Source organism: Pteropus alecto, unplaced genomic scaffold, assembly GCF_000325575.1.
Source record: "Pteropus alecto unplaced genomic scaffold, ASM32557v1 scaffold98, whole genome shotgun sequence".
Lineage (NCBI taxonomy): Eukaryota > Metazoa > Chordata > Mammalia > Chiroptera > Pteropodidae > Pteropus > Pteropus alecto.
The window spans coordinates 12,245,870-12,264,039 of NW_006443570.1; the positions used below are offsets into that span (position 1 = coordinate 12,245,870).

At 31.7% G+C, this 18,170-nt stretch overlaps 1 protein-coding gene across 7 annotated transcripts in view; it reads left to right on the top strand.

Annotated features, from left to right (window-relative positions):
- Positions 1–18,170, top strand: part of VMP1 (vacuole membrane protein 1) — a 106,810-nt gene that overhangs the window by 37,792 nt on the left and 50,848 nt on the right. For all 7 annotated transcript variants that reach the window (XM_006924895.3, XM_015599234.2, XM_006924896.3 and 4 more), the window contains 2 exons: positions 4,017–4,184; positions 11,181–11,312. In XM_006924895.3, the coding sequence (XP_006924957.1) occupies positions 4,017–4,184; positions 11,181–11,312 (300 nt within the window). The remainder of the gene's footprint in view (positions 1–4,016; positions 4,185–11,180; positions 11,313–18,170) is intronic.

Here is an 18,170-nt window from a genome sequence, read left to right on the forward strand (position 1 = left end):
TATCTCCAACATTTCTGGGTCTGTTTCTTTTGACTAATATTTCTTCCAGTTATGAGTCATATTTTTCTGCTTCACATATCTAGTTATTTCTTATTAGATGCTGGATACGTGGTGTTAAATAGTTGATTGTACAGATTTTGTTGTCTTCCTTTACAGAGTGTCCATTTTTGGTAGGCAGTTAAGTTACTTATGGATCAGCTTGATCTGTTTAAAGTTTTTAAAAAATCCTGTTATGGTCTGTCTCAAGTAACTTTTACTCTAGGCTCTTTCCAAAGTTCTTCCCTGAATGCTGAGTCTCTTCACTCTAGCTGATTGAAGCTCAAGTGTTTCCCAGCACTGTATGAACTCTAGAATTTGTTTAACTTATAATTCCGTGTTAGCTCCTTTCCCACTAGTTGTATTTTGCCTGGCCTCATGGAATCTCATCCTAGCATGCAATGCAGCTTTGTATGCCAAAGTCTCAAGAGGACCCTTATGCATGTTTCTAGAGTTCTTTTTCCACATAGCTCCCTCTTCACTAGTATTCTGCCCCTCAAATTTCAACTACTCATCCTCCATGAACTCAGATTTCCTTCTCCACTTAGCAAGACTGCAGTGCTGTACTTGGGCTCCTCCTCTTTGGGCCATGGATTTTGCAATAGACACAGAACATGTCCTCACATCAAAAGCCAGAGTCATCGTAGGGTTTCCTCATTTGTATCCATTCTCTCAGCAGTCAGAAGTCCTGTAATGCCTGTGGTGCAATGTCTGAAAAGAATTGTTCCATAAATTCTGTTCATTTTTCTAGTTTTTTGCTGAAGGAGTGAAAGTCTGTACCACTTACTTCATGATCTCAGATGGAAAACCCTCAGCCATAGGGCTAGGATCTCTAGCCCATACATATCAACACCTGCATCGTCCCATGAGAGCTGGAACCTCCTGCTCAGGATATTGTGTTATTTTTATGTTTTATGGTGGTTCTTTCTAGGTAGTCTTTTCTACTTATGCTATGCTGTTTGTCTTAATTCCTTGTTTCTTCATTTAGTATGGTTGAAATGTGATTCTTTCGTATTCGATACATAGTAGTGGGACTTGTATGTTTTAGAAAATACACTTAAAAGGTAGTTTGAATATGTATAACATTTAAAATTCTTTTAATTAAAATGATTTTTTTAGTTTTTTGTTTTATGTAAACTAATATTTATTTCAGTCAGGTCAGTTATATTTAGGAGCCATTAACCTGTAACAGGTTAATGTTTCCTATCAGGTAACATAGTTTTAATCAACATGTCAAGGTAAAGGCTAAGTGGACTTTTGAGAATGAACAAAGAACAAGAAGCTGAGTTATTTGTGTTCATTTTGTCCGGGAACCACCACATCTGCCTCTAAGGCTGAGTAATCATGACTTATTAGTGTGGTTATGGAAAGTATATATCAGTTTAGTTGTGTGGATGAACCGTCCTTTCTTTAGGGAAAAAATTCTCATGAGATTGCTGAAAATTTCCCTTTTTAGAATCACTTAAAATTAAAACGATGAATAAGTCTTCTGTCTTCTTGGATAACATGTTTAATCTGTTGTACATATTTTATCTCTATTTCTGGAATAGAAATGGAGTATTTTCCTTCTTATATATCCCAGAAATCTCATTATTTTAGCATCCAGGACAGTTCAAATTTTGTTTACTTAAATTCTTTTTTAGAATTGAGGGGTAGACTGTTCCTGCAGTCTATAAGAGACAGTTGTGTGGTGATACCGTGAATTTATTCTTTTACTTACTGGTATTACATTTCTCATTTGTGTTTTCAAACAGTGAAGATGGAGGTTACAGTTTTTTTTAATTGCAACTAATACTGAGCTATAAGCATATAGTGAAAATTTTTTCGCTAATTATTCAGTTATTCTGAATTCACCAAACTTTAAACTTAGGTTTTTGGGGTTTTATAGCATATTACAAAATACTCCCTTTTTCCTCATTTGTGAAATCTCTTTTATACACATAGTATTGAAGAAACAATTGTAGATTTCATGGCTAATAACTTAAAAAAAAACTTGAATACTCAAAAGCATTCTTTTTAAAAGCTTACTATAATTACTTTTTTAACTTAAATATTACTATTTGTGGATTTCTGTGAATAAAAACTCAAGAAAAAGAGGAACCAACTAAAAATTTACAGTTTTGGGGTTTTTTTTTTTTTTTTTGGTTTAGAAGAAACCTAATAATTAGTTGATTTAATGCTAAGTAGAGAACTTCATTTTTTAGATTTTGTTGAACAAAAATACCTATTGCATTTAGGGAGAAAGACAGCTTAAATTTATGAATATCTTTTTTTTATATTAACATGCAAAAATTTTGTTGTTTATTGTTTTTTATCTTGGTAGCATTAGGTATTCTTAATGTCTTATTTTTATCACTGCATCTTATGCACTTTGTCTTCAAACCACAAATTCTTTCACTGATTTCACAGAGACCACTTATTGTTATGTGCATATATGTATGCATACATATATATGTGTATATACACATACATATGTATGTGTGTATATGTACATATAATTTTATTCCACAAATACAGTAATTTTCTTCATAACAGCTGGTTGCTGGTAATTTTTGAGGACTTATTATAATGCCCAGCACTGTTCTAACCTGAAACACTTTATATGAGTTGACTAATTTAAACCTCACAATATCCCCAGGATGTAGATCCTGAAGGTATTTTATTATTTCCATTTTATAGATGAGGAAAGCAAGACTCAGAAGGTAAGTGACAGAGACTAGAACCTAAACCAGAACATCTGGCTCTAGAAGTTCTGCTTGCGGCTATTATGCTATAAATTTTATCTGCAGTATGTGTTAAAGTGAATACTTACACCGAGTGTGTTAGAGCAACATGTTAATAATGCCCAACTTTTAGATCTTAAACCTCATGAGAACTTTGGAAATTAGCATTAGATTTTATTGACATATTTGATTATATTTGGAGTTTTTGAATATCGGAGCTGGATAAAACCATAAAATGAGTCTTAATTCTCTTGCCTTGCAGAAGAGTAAACTGAGGCCCAGAAAGGTTGAGTGACTTGTCTGAGGTTGCTTATTTTCTGACCCTTAATTTACTATTCTCCCAATGGTTCAAAAACCTCGCCTATTAGAACCTAACCTATTTGAAACTCTAAAGAAGCTTATCTGTAACGTGCAGGTTCCTACCCCTACCTGTTCAATAAATCTATTCTTAAAGGACCCAGGAATTTATATTTTTTACAAACTCCCTAGTTGATTTCTATGCACACACCTCAACCTGGCATACATTTGCCTTAGGAACCCTTGAGTTTAAGCCTTTATTACACACCTAGATATTAACCCATTTTAATCTATATAATTATTATTAATTTGTAATATTTCAAAATAAAAGTAAAAAGTAGTACAAAAGCTTCCATAGAAAAAATTCCTTTAAAAGAAAAACTCACCGATACTGGTTCTACAGTTTTATTTTTATTTTAGGACCTCAGTGAAAAAGATGTGTCTAAGAACAAAAAGCGATATTCTCAAATTACGCCTAAAGGAATAGGGGCACAGGAAGGTTTTATCAAAGGGGAATAATATTCTTATAAATGAGAAATATTGATAAGTAAAGTCAGTCAAGCCAGAAATCCTCTGGTTTCTAGGGGCTAGTGTTGGAGGAAGGAGATTGACTACAAAAGGACATAGGGGAACTTATAGTGAGGGAAATGTTTTATACCTTGATTAGTTATGATTATACAGCTTGAATATATTTGTCAAATTCATGTAATATTGACCTAAAAAAGTGACTCTTAACTATATGTACTGACTTTTTTTTTTTAAAGCCAGCCAGGAAAGAATTCTGGGAAGGAATTTTTCAAATTACCAATTGTATCTTGAAATATTTAGTTAGATTCTTGTTCTTTTAATGCTGTTTTTCTATTATTATATAGTGATTAAGGTACTATAAATATAATGTGTATTGATAATTCCTTTTTCATTGCTTTTTCTAATCAGAGGTTTCTCATATTTGTTTTATAGGGTCCACACATAGCTTCAGTTACGTTGGCTGCTTATGAATGCAATTCAGTTAATTTCCCTGAACCACCCTATCCTGATCAGATTATTTGTCCAGATGAAGAGGGTATTGAAGGATCCATTTCTCTGTGGAGCATCATCTCAAAAGTTAGGATTGAGGCCTGCATGTGGGTAAGATGTCCGTTTTCACATTTATTTAAAATTAGCCTATCTTGATACTTTGTTTTGCCTCTTTGAAATTGAATCTAAATATATACCAAATCAGCAGATAATTAATTCATGAAGTTATCAACTAGCTACTTTCAAGTAAAAGAAATCTTTTAGAGCTTCTCCTCTTCATGAATGACATTCATAAGGAAAGAATGAAGACATATGTATTATGAAGCAATTGATGCCAAGTGGACAACAGCAGGAAAAGATAATGCAACTATACTACTTTGGAAAATTATATATTTGATAAACACATAGCAGGTGGTTATATATCTCTCAGTCCCAGATTGGTAAATGTTATGTCTCTCTCCAGGTTTAAATACTGTGTTTATTCCTAGAAGAATCATTTCATTTCTGAGTTGTTATAATACTGAAGTAAAGTGAGACATCTCTTAATAAACCAAACTTTACTGTAGTGAAAGTATCAGACTATATGGTTGTATATTGTGATCTTCCTTTCAGTTTTACCAATTATTCTTTTTATGATTCACTTAAGTATTTGGGGGAAGTATTTGTACTACATGTTCAATGGTAGATGCATTTTAAGCATTCCTTTCCTTTTTTTTGCTGTGTGCTTAAATTCATTCAGGTGCTTATCATTGAGGAAGAACTTATTTGCTAAAGACTTCCTATTACCATTTGAAGTATTTATTAATTCATCATTTGGATTTTTTAATTTATATATTCTCTGTAACTTTTTTCCCTAACAGTTTCTTATAAAATAAAAAATGTGGATGAGATCACGTAAAAATAATTTAAAAAATGAATACAATGCCCACAGAAGAAGCGAGTTTTCAAAGATATTTAAGTGGTAGCAATTATGTTGTGTTTTAAAAGAACTATAAGGGAAATGCCATACATTGAATTTGTTGAATATGAAAGACAGGAAAAATTGTCATGTTTCCTGTTACTCTTTTGTAAACACTAGAAACAAATTGTACTAGTTGCATATGTTTTTTAAATTTGACCACATTAGTCTTTTGATAAAAAATTTTTATTAAAGTAACAGAAGACACTTGGAACATGCTAGAAAGAGATTATGTATATAGACTTTGGTTTTCTATTTTTCTTTTGTTTTTTCAAAAATGATTTACATACCCAAATTAACATTAATGCAAATAAAGAAAAGCTTCCATCCAAGCTGGCAGTGATAACTGCCTTCTCCAAACTCCCATAGTGCATGTTGTCTGAAGCGTTCATTTGGCCTGGCTCTGTGCATGCTTAAATTTGTCAACTTGGCTGGTTCAGTGGTTTACTTCCCCCAAATAAATTTTAAGCTCCTAAAAAACACAGACTGTACCTTAACTTTATCACCCTTAGAGCAATCAGCATTAGGCTTTGCACATAGTACAAGAATGTCAATAAATACTGACTAATTGGCTGAATGTTTGGTCTTCATATTTCCTTCTTTGAAACTATCTTTTGTCATGCAAAAAATATAACACACATCAAGTTATGTTTAAATTGGTTCCCATTGTTCTCAACATGCTGGGAAAACTGAATATCCACGTGCAAAAGAATATAGTAGTCTCTCACTTTACACCATATATAAAAATTAATTCAAAATGCATCAAACACATAAACTTAAGAGCTAAAACTCTGAAACTCTTAGAAGAAAATATAAAGACAATCTGCATGATGTTGAATTTGGGAGTGGTTTTTTAAATATAACACCTAAAAGCATAGACAACAAAGGGAAAAATTAGATAAATTGAACTTCACTAAAATTAAAACCTCTTGTATATCAAAGGGTACTATCAAGAGAGCAAAAAGACAACACACAGAATGGGAGAAAATGTTTAAAAATCATATATCTAATAAGGGTTTGATATCAAAATGTTAAAAGAATTCCTACAACTCAATAACAAAACACAAGCAACTCAATTAAAAAATGGACAAGAGACTTGAATAGACATTTCTCCAAAGAAGATATACAAATGGCCAATAAGCACATGGAAAGATTCTCAACATCATTAGTCATTGGGGAAATGCAAATCCAAACCATAAGGAAATACCCCTTTATATACATTAGGATGACTATTATTTTTTAAAAAAAGGAAAATAAGTGTTGGTGAGGATGCGGAGAAATTGGAACCCTTATAGATTGCTGGTGAGAATGTAAAGTGATTTAGCTCCTGTGGAAAAGAGTTTGGTGGTTTCTCAAAAACTTAAACATAGAATTACCTTATGACCCTCCTCTAATTCCACACCTACATAAATATCCAAAAGAACTGAAAACTAAGACTCAAGAATAAATACAGTTATATGTACTTCACTGTTCAGCAGCATTATTCATATTATCAGAAAGGCTAAAACAACCCGTCTCCCTAAACAGATAAATGGGTAAACAAAATGCAATATATACATGTAATATTATTCAGCCATAAAAGGAATGAAGTTCTTATACATGCTACAATATGGATAAACCTTGTGAAAGCATTATGTTAAATGAAATAAGCCAGACTCAGACAACTATTGTCTGATTCCACTTGTGTGAACTATGTAGAAGAGTCAAATTTATAGAGACAAAAACTAGGTTACCAGAGGGTTAGGGAATGAGAAGTTAAAGCATAGTGGATAGTTTCCATTTGGGTGATGAAAAATATTTGGAATAGATAGTGATGATGGTTGCACAACTTTGTGAATGCAATTAATGCCACTAGATTTTATATTTAAAAATGGTTAAATGGGACACACTCATAAAAAGTACTGCTAAGGTAGAAAGCTAGATTTAGAGTGTGTTGGACTTGATTCTTACAGTTTACTCTTTCAATAACTGTCTGTATTTACATCCATATATTTTGTCCAGGGAAATGTCTTACTTAATTAAAAACTGATACCTTATTTAAAGTTTTTATTTAATTTGTACTTTGTAAAGTAAAACATCTTTATAGACTCTATTGTCATAAATATACTGAGTCATTAAAATATGTAATACCTCCTATTATAGGACAAAGACGAGGATCAACTTTTTCATATAGGTCTTTAGAACATGTTAAAATAAATTGTTTGATATTATTGATCAGTAGGTTACCTTCTTTCAGTTTGTATCTTTTTGATCTTCCACAGTTTAGCTATGTCACCATGCAAAGTTTCACAGATTTTCTTTTTTTTTCATGAATTCCAGTAATAATTATTACACATCCAGGTACTAGAGGGTCAGAATGAGCAACACTTAACAGTCTCTACCCTCATGGAGCTTTATATTCTAGTGAGGGAAATAATTACCATGGGAAAATTTATATATAAGTATCATGGGAAATTTATATACTTTATATAATAAATTTTATTTTATATACTTTATATAATAAAATATATATATAATTATATATAAAGTATATAGTTTTTCCATGATACATATAGATGTATGAATCTAAAAAAAATGTGATAAGTGCTATGAAGGAGAAGTCTACTGTATAACACAAAAATGTTCCCTCGCCTGTTATTCAGTTGAGATCTAAGGATTATAAGGAGTAAAGTGGGATAGAGGGATGGCAGCAGGGCAGGGGAAAGAAGAGCACGTGTGAGGACTTTCAGATAGAAAGCATCACATTTTAAGGGCATTTATTTATTTATTAAGTTCATGGTTTGGTTTGGTTTTTTAATTGTAGTAAAATAATATAACAGAGTTTATCATTTTAACCATTTTTAAGTCTACAACTTTCTGGCATTTAGAACATTTACAGTGTTGCTTAGCCATCACCAATATCTATTTATAGAACTTTTTTTCATCCCAAACAGAAACTGTACTCATTAAACAGTAACTCCTCATTTCCTCCTCTCCTCGGCCTTTGGTAACCTCTATTCTACTTTCTGCCTCTGTGAATTTACCTATTCTAGCTACCCCATGTAAATGGAATCATACAACGTCTGTCTTCCTGTGTCTGGCTTATTTCACTTATAATGTTTTCAGGTTTCATCCATGTTGTAGCATGCATCAGAACTTCATTTTTTCTAGGGCCTTTTTAAAACTGACCCCAAAGAAAACTGGAAGCAAATTTTCTTTTTATTTGTAACAATCTGATAGTTTTATCAGAGTTAGTGTAATTTTTTTTTAGACATAGCTGTAAGAGCCCCGAGTTTCTCAGTGGTTTCAAACTTACCTTCCAAACTTCTGCTTTTAACCTCTGATTCTTATTTGTAGAAAAATGATTTTGTCTTTAAAGATTATAAACACTGATAGTATAAAATTATCATAATTTCTGAGTAGTCAGCATATACGTATAAAATTTCTGTTCAGATTTTTACCAGTAAACTTTTGATTCCCTACATAGAAAAGCAAGATGGTGCTGATTTGCATGTGAATCCACTTAACAAAACTTTTCAAAAGCACAAAAAATCAGGAATTTTCTTCTCCCAGAAATCTTTGAATAAAATGAACACTCCTGGATGATATTGTTTCTTTCTTGCTTTTGTGCATATTAAAATGTCCAATTCAAGCAACAGGAACTTGATGGTAACAAATTGATATGTAGTAGAGAGTTTTTAGAAGAGCTTTCTGAATTATTGCTTGACCAAATACCATTTGTCTTTCTTCGGCAATTAAGGAAACTGTCATTTCTTCCCCTTAGTTAAACCTAGGCTGACAGTTTTTAGTGTACCACAGTTTTCTGTTTTGTTGTGATTTTGTTGAGAATTATAAAATTGTTTTATAAGAATCATGAAATTATGATTCAGTATCTAATTTGAGATAACTGGCTAAATAAACTTCTGTGCCTGGAATATAATGTGTTTTGGGGAAACTGCCTGGATGACTATATTTCCTTTTTATTTATTTGTATAAAAAATAGAATACTGACTCACTATCACCATTCTTGTTCTTTGTTAATATGGGAAAACATGAACATAATTAAATTAAAATATAATAATAAATATGGCCAATTAATTATAAGACATGTAGCTCTTGATTTCATTTCAATTCATTATTACTTCCTTTTTAGCTTTAAGGAAACTTGTCATGAGTTTGAATCATATGATTGCTTTCAGAACTATTAAACATTTGACTTAACAGGTTTTAAGAGAAGTTCATGTTTTTAATAAAATTTTGCAATTAACTTTTCTTCCTACTTTCTGTTATGGAAAAAGAAATTTTAAAGACAAAGAATTATATAATTAATTCAATGTATTATCACCCAACTTCAGCTAATATTAACTCCTGGCTAATATTGTTTTATCTATACCCCTCTCCACTCTGCTTTCAGTTATCTTGAAGCATATCTCAGATAACATGTCATGTTTTATGTGTAAATATATCAACCTTAGGACTTTAAAAACATTTCACACCTAAGAGAAATTAGAAATAGTCTCTTCAAATCAGTTACCCAGTTAGTGTTCAAATTTTTCTGATTGTATTTATTTCTTTGTTTTTCTTTTCAAATGTATTTGTTATTGAAACTGGACTTTTGTCAAGTAGTTTCCCACAGCCTGCATTTTACTGATTATATTCTAGTTGGTGTAGTTTAAATTTGACCATTCATTCCCTGTGTTTCCTGTGAGTTGATAGTTAGATTGAGAGGCTTGGAAAAAAATTTTTTTGACAAGAATACACTTCAGAGACTTGTATATTTCTATAACGAGGTACATAATGTCTGATTGCCTTTTTTGTGTGTGATATTAGAACCATTATTATTTAAATCCATTATTTTAATAAGTTATAAAATGGGAGGAGTATTCCAATTACGTCATTTTTTTCTTTAGTTATTGGCTGGAATACTTTTAAGAAAAATTTCTCTTTATCAGCAATTTTATTACCCTGAGATATCTTTCATATAGGTTAGAAAGGATAAATAATTGATTATTTCTCTTTATTTACCAGCTTTTAAAAAAATAAGTCCTCTAGTATTCTCCAAAGTTGACTAACATTAACTTTCTTTGTTTAGCAAAGTATGATTTGTGTTTTATTCCTGTATCCTTCTCTGTATTTGTCTCTCCTTTCTCCATTCTCTTCATTCTTTAACTAAATATAGCCTTATTCTTTTGACACATGAGTATGTCCTTTTTCAGAACTCTTGTTTCACATGTAGATAATGCAGTTTCACTTGGAGATCATTGATTCCACACATGGGAATATAACACTGTGATCACAAAATGTTGAATTTGTTCATGTTCCTTGGGGATTCTTTTCAAGGCATTTGTAGGCAGAGCCATTGGACAAAGCAAACAGAAAACCCTAAAATTGCTTCTGAGAACTAGCAAAGCTTTTTCATTCACTATGACTCAAGGCAGAGAAAGATGGCTCAAAATTGAGAATTTTCCTAGAGACTATGTACCTCTTGCATTATTATCTATCCTGTATTTCAGCCATTTAAGTCCAAACCAAGTTTCTGATCTTTTATTTTTGTTTTCATCCTTATATCCTAAGTTGATTGAAAACAAAATTCTCTTCAAAAACAAGAATCCACAAAGAGATTGAAATATGAGTCCCTCAGTATCCTGAAGAATTAAACATTTTTCCTGTGGTGAAAATTTATCCTTCCTAATTTTGAGTTTTCAAGGGGCTCCCTGACCACAATTTGTTAAAAGGTTTAACTCTACACAAAAAAATTGTGTTGGGATTAAAGCAGCATCCTAAATAATAAGATTTCCTAGAAAATATTTTCATAATAGCTATACTAGTGAATGCTCATTACCAAATTGTTTGAATATTTGAAAAGGAAAAATAAACTGACAAAAAATAACGGAGTATAAGTAGAAATGCTAGAGAACTAACATTAATTTAGTGTACGTAATACACCAGGAATTGTCTAAGAGTTTTATGTATATTATTTTGCCTGGTGTTACATAGGTCAGTTTTAAGGCCAGGATTCAAACTCATATCCTCCTGATATGTACTGGTATATGCTTTCCTTCCTAATCCATATATCTTAACATGCTTTTGATGATGTAGAAAAATATCGATTTGATCTGTTTAGTGTCACTGTTGAGAATAGAATCTCATGTCAGTATTTTTTTACATAGGGTGTGGGTACAGCAATTGGAGAGCTGCCTCCATATTTCATGGCCAGAGCAGCTCGACTCTCAGGTGCTGAACCAGATGATGAAGAGTATCAGGAATTTGAAGATATGCTGGAACATGCAGAGACTGCACAAGTAAGAACAGTGGAAAAAATAAATAAAATACTTTAATTATCCCTAAAGAGGTTATGATTAAGATAAAATTGTTAATAGTTACTCTGAAGAAGAAAACTGCCAGTGTAAAAACAAAATGATATGTGGTTTGGAATATAATATTCAGAAAAACTGATTATAAATGCAGTCTATACAGAAAAGTGATTATCTTGATCTTACAATAGGGAAATACAGAGTCAACAAGACAACTCAGACTAAGCTAAAACACTTTGCCAGAAATGAGGGTAAATTCATGTTGCCAATGAGGTTAAGGGAATGAAACATTCTTTGTCCATTATGTGTTGATAAGTAGAGTAAGTCCTCACTTAACATCATCAGTAGGTTCTGGGACTTTAAGGGAAACAACGCATAATAAAACTAGATTTGCCATTGTCTAATTGATATAAACAAGAGTTAAGTTCCTATAATGTTGTAATGAAATGATGTTGAAGGGAACAACGTTATTCAAGGAACTGCTATATTGCCAGTCACACCACCAAATAATCAAGGGGACACATAGGTGGACCAGGCTACGAGTCCCAAAAGGTAGAATTCTTGAGTTAATGTTTTGAAAATAACATCAAATAGTTTACTATGTTTAGAAGAAATTATTTGCAAACTCTCAATTAAGAAAGAACGATTAAAATAAACTTATCTGTCTACGGCCAGCCATGCCACCCTGAACAACCCCAATCCTGTTTGATCTCGGAAGCTAAGCAGGGTCAGGCCTGGTTAGTACTTGGATGAGAGACCACCTAGGGAAGACCAAGTGCTATAGGTGTAAAAAATAAGGGGTTGTAAGCTGATAAAGTCCTTGCAATCTGTGAGGTTGCTTCACCTAAAAATTAAATAAATAAAATTAATTAATAATAATAAAAATATCCTTTATTTAATAATAATAAAAATATCCTTTATCAGTGGAGAAGAAAAGCCTTTTATACCTGAGCACAAACTGTATATCACCCTGTATTTTAGTGTCATAGAATAGGTGTTTTATTGTTTGTGGGAAATAATAATAATATTATTAACTGATTGAGTCTCCATCTTAAGGATGACAGCATAAATCAACATAGACATAAATAAAAAGGATATAAAAGTTTTGAAAGATTATATATAAAATACATCTCTCCCCAGATTTGTTCATTAACCTATGAAATTGTTCGAAATTGTCTTATTGTTGTGTGTTTGTAAGTAGTGTGTCTACATTGCACATACATTTTTTTGAGGAATAAATTCATAGTTTTCTTCTCGGTAGAATCTGAGACCCAAAACAGCATTACCCTGGAGGGGAAAAAATATATATGTTTTAATGATAGATGGCCTTTTTAAAAAAGCATTATTAAATGGAAGTCAACTAAAGATAGCTATAGTTTTTAATTGAAAAAAACTTTCAAATATGAACGTAGAATATGCAAATGTAAAACAATAGAATAAAAGAGTTATGGACATCTGCTCTGCATGGCAAGTTATCCTAGTATCTGCTTTGCCTTATCTATCAACCAAACATGCTTCTCTTTCTCACATCATAATATTTATATTAAGACTAATAATTACTACTAATATAAACAACTTTTTAATCATTTTTAATGCTTTTTAAATTCTAGTATCTAATTTGACCCTTGTGTTAACTCTGAGTTAGTATGGAAAAGTATCCTCCTAATTTTATAGAAAACTGAAAATCCAGAAGTTGTTATCTCCCTAATTTTACATGTTTAGTAGAAGTAGAGCTAGAACCAGAACTCAGAAGGCCAGCATCACTGGTATATTCAAATTATCGAAGTCATGTCCATCTGTAAACATAGATGGCCTAGTATTCCCACTTGTGAAACTGATGATGCTTCTGTCATTTGTGGCACTAATTAACATATGTCATTTAAGATCTTAAAAATTCTTTTTTTTTTTTAATCAATATAAAAATCAGCAAGTTGAAGTAGAATAAGTCTAAGATGGTTTGCAGCTTTAAATTTTTATGCTATGGCTTGGGTGCCAAACAGGTATAAGTGTTGTTCTCTGTTAAGCCAACTAATGCACTGTGATTATTTTCCTTTTTTTTAAAGCTTTTTGTTTTAAAATTAATATTTTGTCATTTACAGTTTATTCAATCTCTTCTCTTCCTCTACTAGCTCTGTAAAACACCTCTCAATATCACTTTCCACTTGATAACACCTGTAAAATAATATCAGTTATATATATTTTTATTGGCATCATCACTCTGGAGTCCCCCATGCTCCCAATCCAGTCTGAACTTGGTATTCTCTTGGCCGTCTGTATAGTTGTATTTCTCTTGGTTTGGATCTTTTGTCTTCCTCTTTCATGATTTACTCCTTTGGTTGAACACATTCTTCAGTAGCTCCCTGAGAAGGTACAAGTAGATGGAAAATTCTGAAAATGGTGTATCCTTCATTCAGAGTCAGTTAACTTAATATAGGATTCTAAGTGGAAAATTATTTTTTAAAAAGCCCATCTATCAAAACTTAGAATTTGGAAGATATTGCTCAACCATCTTCAAGTTTTTGAGGGCTAATTCTTACTGAGCCCTCTTTATAGACTGGGTTTTGTTTTTGTTTTTTCCTCTAGAAGCTTTTCGATTCTTTATCTGAGGTATGGATATATTTTTTAATTTATTCTGCCAGGCACCCATGAAACTTGTTGATCTGGAATCCATTTGTTTAGGCAAATCTAGAGTTTATTAGTTCTTGTATTTTTTTCTGTGTCAATTTATCCTCTTTAGTTTCTCTTGCTTTCTGGCATTCTCGTTAATTTGATGTTGGGCCTCCAACACTCATCATTTTAATTATTTTAAATAACATTGCTCTTAATATTTATCTCCTTTACTATGTGATTTCTTCAGCTTTATCTTCTAACTCTAATGTTAAAATATTATCCACTGTCATATATTTTCAGAAAGCAATTTGCATTATATTTCCAAGAAATGGTTTATCTTACCTTTTGAAGATATTTCATTTTTCAAGTTTTTTTTTGTTATTCTAGGCATTGGTCTTTTTCCTTTGCCTGTTCCATTTCTTGTTGGGAGCTTTCTTCAAAACCTGATGATTCTTATTCTTCTGTTTACATATAAGAATAAGACATGTAAAAGCTGAATAGAAGCCATGTGTGTTGAGGCAAGGGACAGGAGGGGCAGACTATGTTATTTACTGGGACCTCCATATATCAGTTTCTATAGAGCTTTCCTTTGTGATAGTTCAGTTTCTCTAGTGATGGATCCTCCAATTTCTTGCCTGGGGAATATAAACCTTTACTGCTGACATTCTAAAGCGAAGCTGTGGAAGAGGAATTAGAAATCTTCATTTACCATGTAGGTTTTCACTTAATCTGCTTTGTATTCCATCTGCGAGTACCTACACAAACATGTCTTGAGCCCAGATCCTTTTGTTCACTTTGTCTAGAGACCATACTTGATGTCTTCTAGGTGTCTATATTCAAATAACTGACTGTGAATGAAGAAAACACCATTTCAGAATTTTCCATCTACTCCTATCTTCTCAGGGAGCTACTGCAGAATGTGTTCAACTAAAATGAAGGATTAAGTCATGCAGTAAATCATGCAGTAGGAGTGGGACCTGAAAGTCTGCTTCTTTTACAGCCTCCTTGTTTTCAGCCCTACCCCAGCTTCTTCTGCAGTTCTGCTGAAGATCTTTTTTGGAGTTTTGTAGTGCAAATCACTTTGCTTCTTTTCTATATCTTCCACTATAGGCTCTTGGTTATAATCTTTTCTCTGTCTGCCCTTGTTATTAATGCTAGTTTCATCAAATAGAGAGTTCATGTTTCAATCATCTATGTTTTGGGGTTCTTATTAAGATAGCGGTATTCCAGTTTTCTGTTGCTGAGTAACAAACCACCCCAATATTTAGTGGTTTGAAGCAACAGTCATTTATCTAGCACACAGATATGCAATTTGGACAAAATGGCTTGACTGTGAATTGGAGGATCTACTTCTAAGGTGGTTTACTTAAATGACTGACAAATTGATTCTGGCTGTTGGCCTGGAGTTTGGCTGGACTATTGGTTTTGGACCTCAAGTTATTCAGCATGGGGCTTCTTGGGCTTCATATTATTGTAGCACCTGAGTTTCAAGAACAAGTGTTCTGAAATAACCTAGGTAGAAGCTACAGGGTTTCTTGTAACATAACCTCGGAAAGCGCAGTCACTTTGCCACGTTGTGTTTGTTGGCCAAGTAGATTTCTAAAGCCAACCAGATTCAGAGAGGGAAATTAGACTCCACTTCTCAATGAGAGGAGTATGCAAGAATTTGCAACCATCTTTAATCTACCAGGGGGGCAAAGATCTTATTTGGTCATCTTGAAGTGGGAAACTTCCTATAATATCATTTTTAATAGGATAGAACATTGATAAACCAGAATTTCTTTACAGGAAAAGGAATAGAATGGTAAAGGATCTGGAAATCATATAATGTGAGAAATAGTTGAAAAAAATTTAGACATGTTTCCTTGAAAGAGTGAAATGATGAGCTTGTCAAATATGCAAAAAGTTGTCTCTCCTGTGGCAAGAGAATGGTACTCATGCTAATAAACTACAGAGGTAAGCTTTTTCTTAGAGTTGGTGGATAAACGTTTTCTGAGGCCCATGTTGACTCAGTATTTAAAAACTTTCTATTAAATTTAATTGTATAAAATAGAATTGCTATTTCAAAAAAAAATAAGTGTTGTCTCTATCAGATAACTTTGATGAATCCATGCATAGTACTCCCTGTATTGGATAGAACATTATCTGAGTTACTCATTTCATTCTTTGCAGTACTTTGATTCTGAGATGAAAAATCATACAGTCTGTAAATTTGTTACTATCTTAAAAAGCTCAACCCAGTTTTCTGACTTTAAGATTAGTCCTCTGCTTACTATACATAGCAACATTTTCATCCAGGTTAATCAATAAAAAATAAAGAACTAATAAAAAATTTTTTTCTCCTATATTTGATTTTTCTTTCTTTATTGCCTTTTATGCTTTTTTACCAGTTTCCCTCAATTTTGTGGCTTAATATAGATTTCAGTGTTTGTGTATATGATTATCCCTACATACTTTTTCCCAGATTTAGAAAAGTAGTTATATTTATTTATTTGTTTGTTTACTTATTTATTTATTTTGTAGTTGGCAGGGGTGGGGGGAGAAGGGGAGGGCATAGAAGAATAGTTTGGAGGGAACTATTACCATTTTATCACATTATAAATTATCTCAGAGAGCAGTAATGTTTTAATTCATTATTCAAAGAAGAATTTCTTGCTGTGGCTTGGAAAAATATATTTTTTGTTTCTGTTTGCTCTTGCTAACACTGTCGACTATTACTATATCCAAGCAAACTCAGCTATTTTGATACATTGCTGTGATGCATTCTGGTTTTTGTTTTTAAGGTTTTTACTATGCAGATAAATTTATAGCAATTTAAGAGATTTTTTTTGTCATTTTAAAATCAGCTATCTTAAAAACTTCTTTTATGTTTTCGGTAACAAATCTGTTTTAGGCTCTTCTGTTATTTTTTTCCAGATTTGGATATTTTTTAATTACATAACTGCTTACAGTAATAAGATTGAAACATTCCAGAAGTATTAAAAGAAGTAAAAACTCACGTAATCCTCATAGTAAGATAATAATCATTTATTCTAAACTGTTCACTTTGCATATATAACTTTTTAAAATAAAAACTAGTCATACTATGAATACTAGTCTCAAGGTTTTTTTTTCACATATATGTTGTAGACATTTGATACTAATTTTTAATATTGTGTTCTTTTGAAGTAACAGCTCATGTAGACAACTGTTAAATATATATATTCTTAAAATAATCTCTCCAGCCTTTAGTCTTCTTCTCTGTAAATATTTATAAGAGTGAGTCATGTTCTATTTATTGTTTTGTGACTTGTTTTGAATATAAAAACATACTGTGAACATTTTTCAGTGTCACCAAATATTTTCTACATCTTTGTATAACAACTTTCTAATTACAAAGTATATTTATTGTGTAAAATGTTGAAAATATAAACAAAAAAAGAAAACTTCATCTAACTGGTTCATTTACCAATTTTCTATATTAGTATATTTTTCATTTTCTTATTGATCCACTTTCTTAAGGAGATTCCTTTTCTCATATGGTGCCAGCATTTTTTTCCATATTGTTTATTGTGTGTTTTATTGTTTGAATAAAGAAGTTTACATTTTTTCTTTATACCAATATCTTAGACTTTTCCTTTTGGAATAATGCCTAAAATTATCTTCCTGCACCCTTACAATTATGTAGTAAATATTCAGCTGTGTTTTCTTTTTTTTTTTTATGGTTTTATTCCTTTACTGTTAAATCTTTATTAAAACATTTTACCTGTGGTATAATGTAGGAATCTTTCTCTTTTTTCAGATAACTAGCTATTTGTAAATTCCAACACTGTTTTCTCAATGATTTTAATGTTAGTTTTGTCTTATATTTTATTGTTATAAATTGGACATTATATTTTTGTAAATAGTTATTAATGGTATATAAAAAGATACTAGGTTTTTATTTGATAAGCTATAACTTTACTGGTACCTTTTTAGTTATATCTTATTGATTGTGACTTAAAAGTTCTTATGGTAATCAGTTTTACAAGGATCCAAAACTTTATCTGACTTTGGAATTTCCTCATAGATACATGTATTTTGTAAAACTCTCAATTCGATGGGAGCAATAAAATATAGAAAAGTTGGATCAACAGTAGCTAAAACAGCAAATTAAGTAAAATGAATAATGATGAGTGGGTGTTTGAGTCTTAAGATTGCTTGAGACTAGGTAGAAAATGTGGTTTTTATCCCTTTGGTAGAGTAAGTTTATCAGAG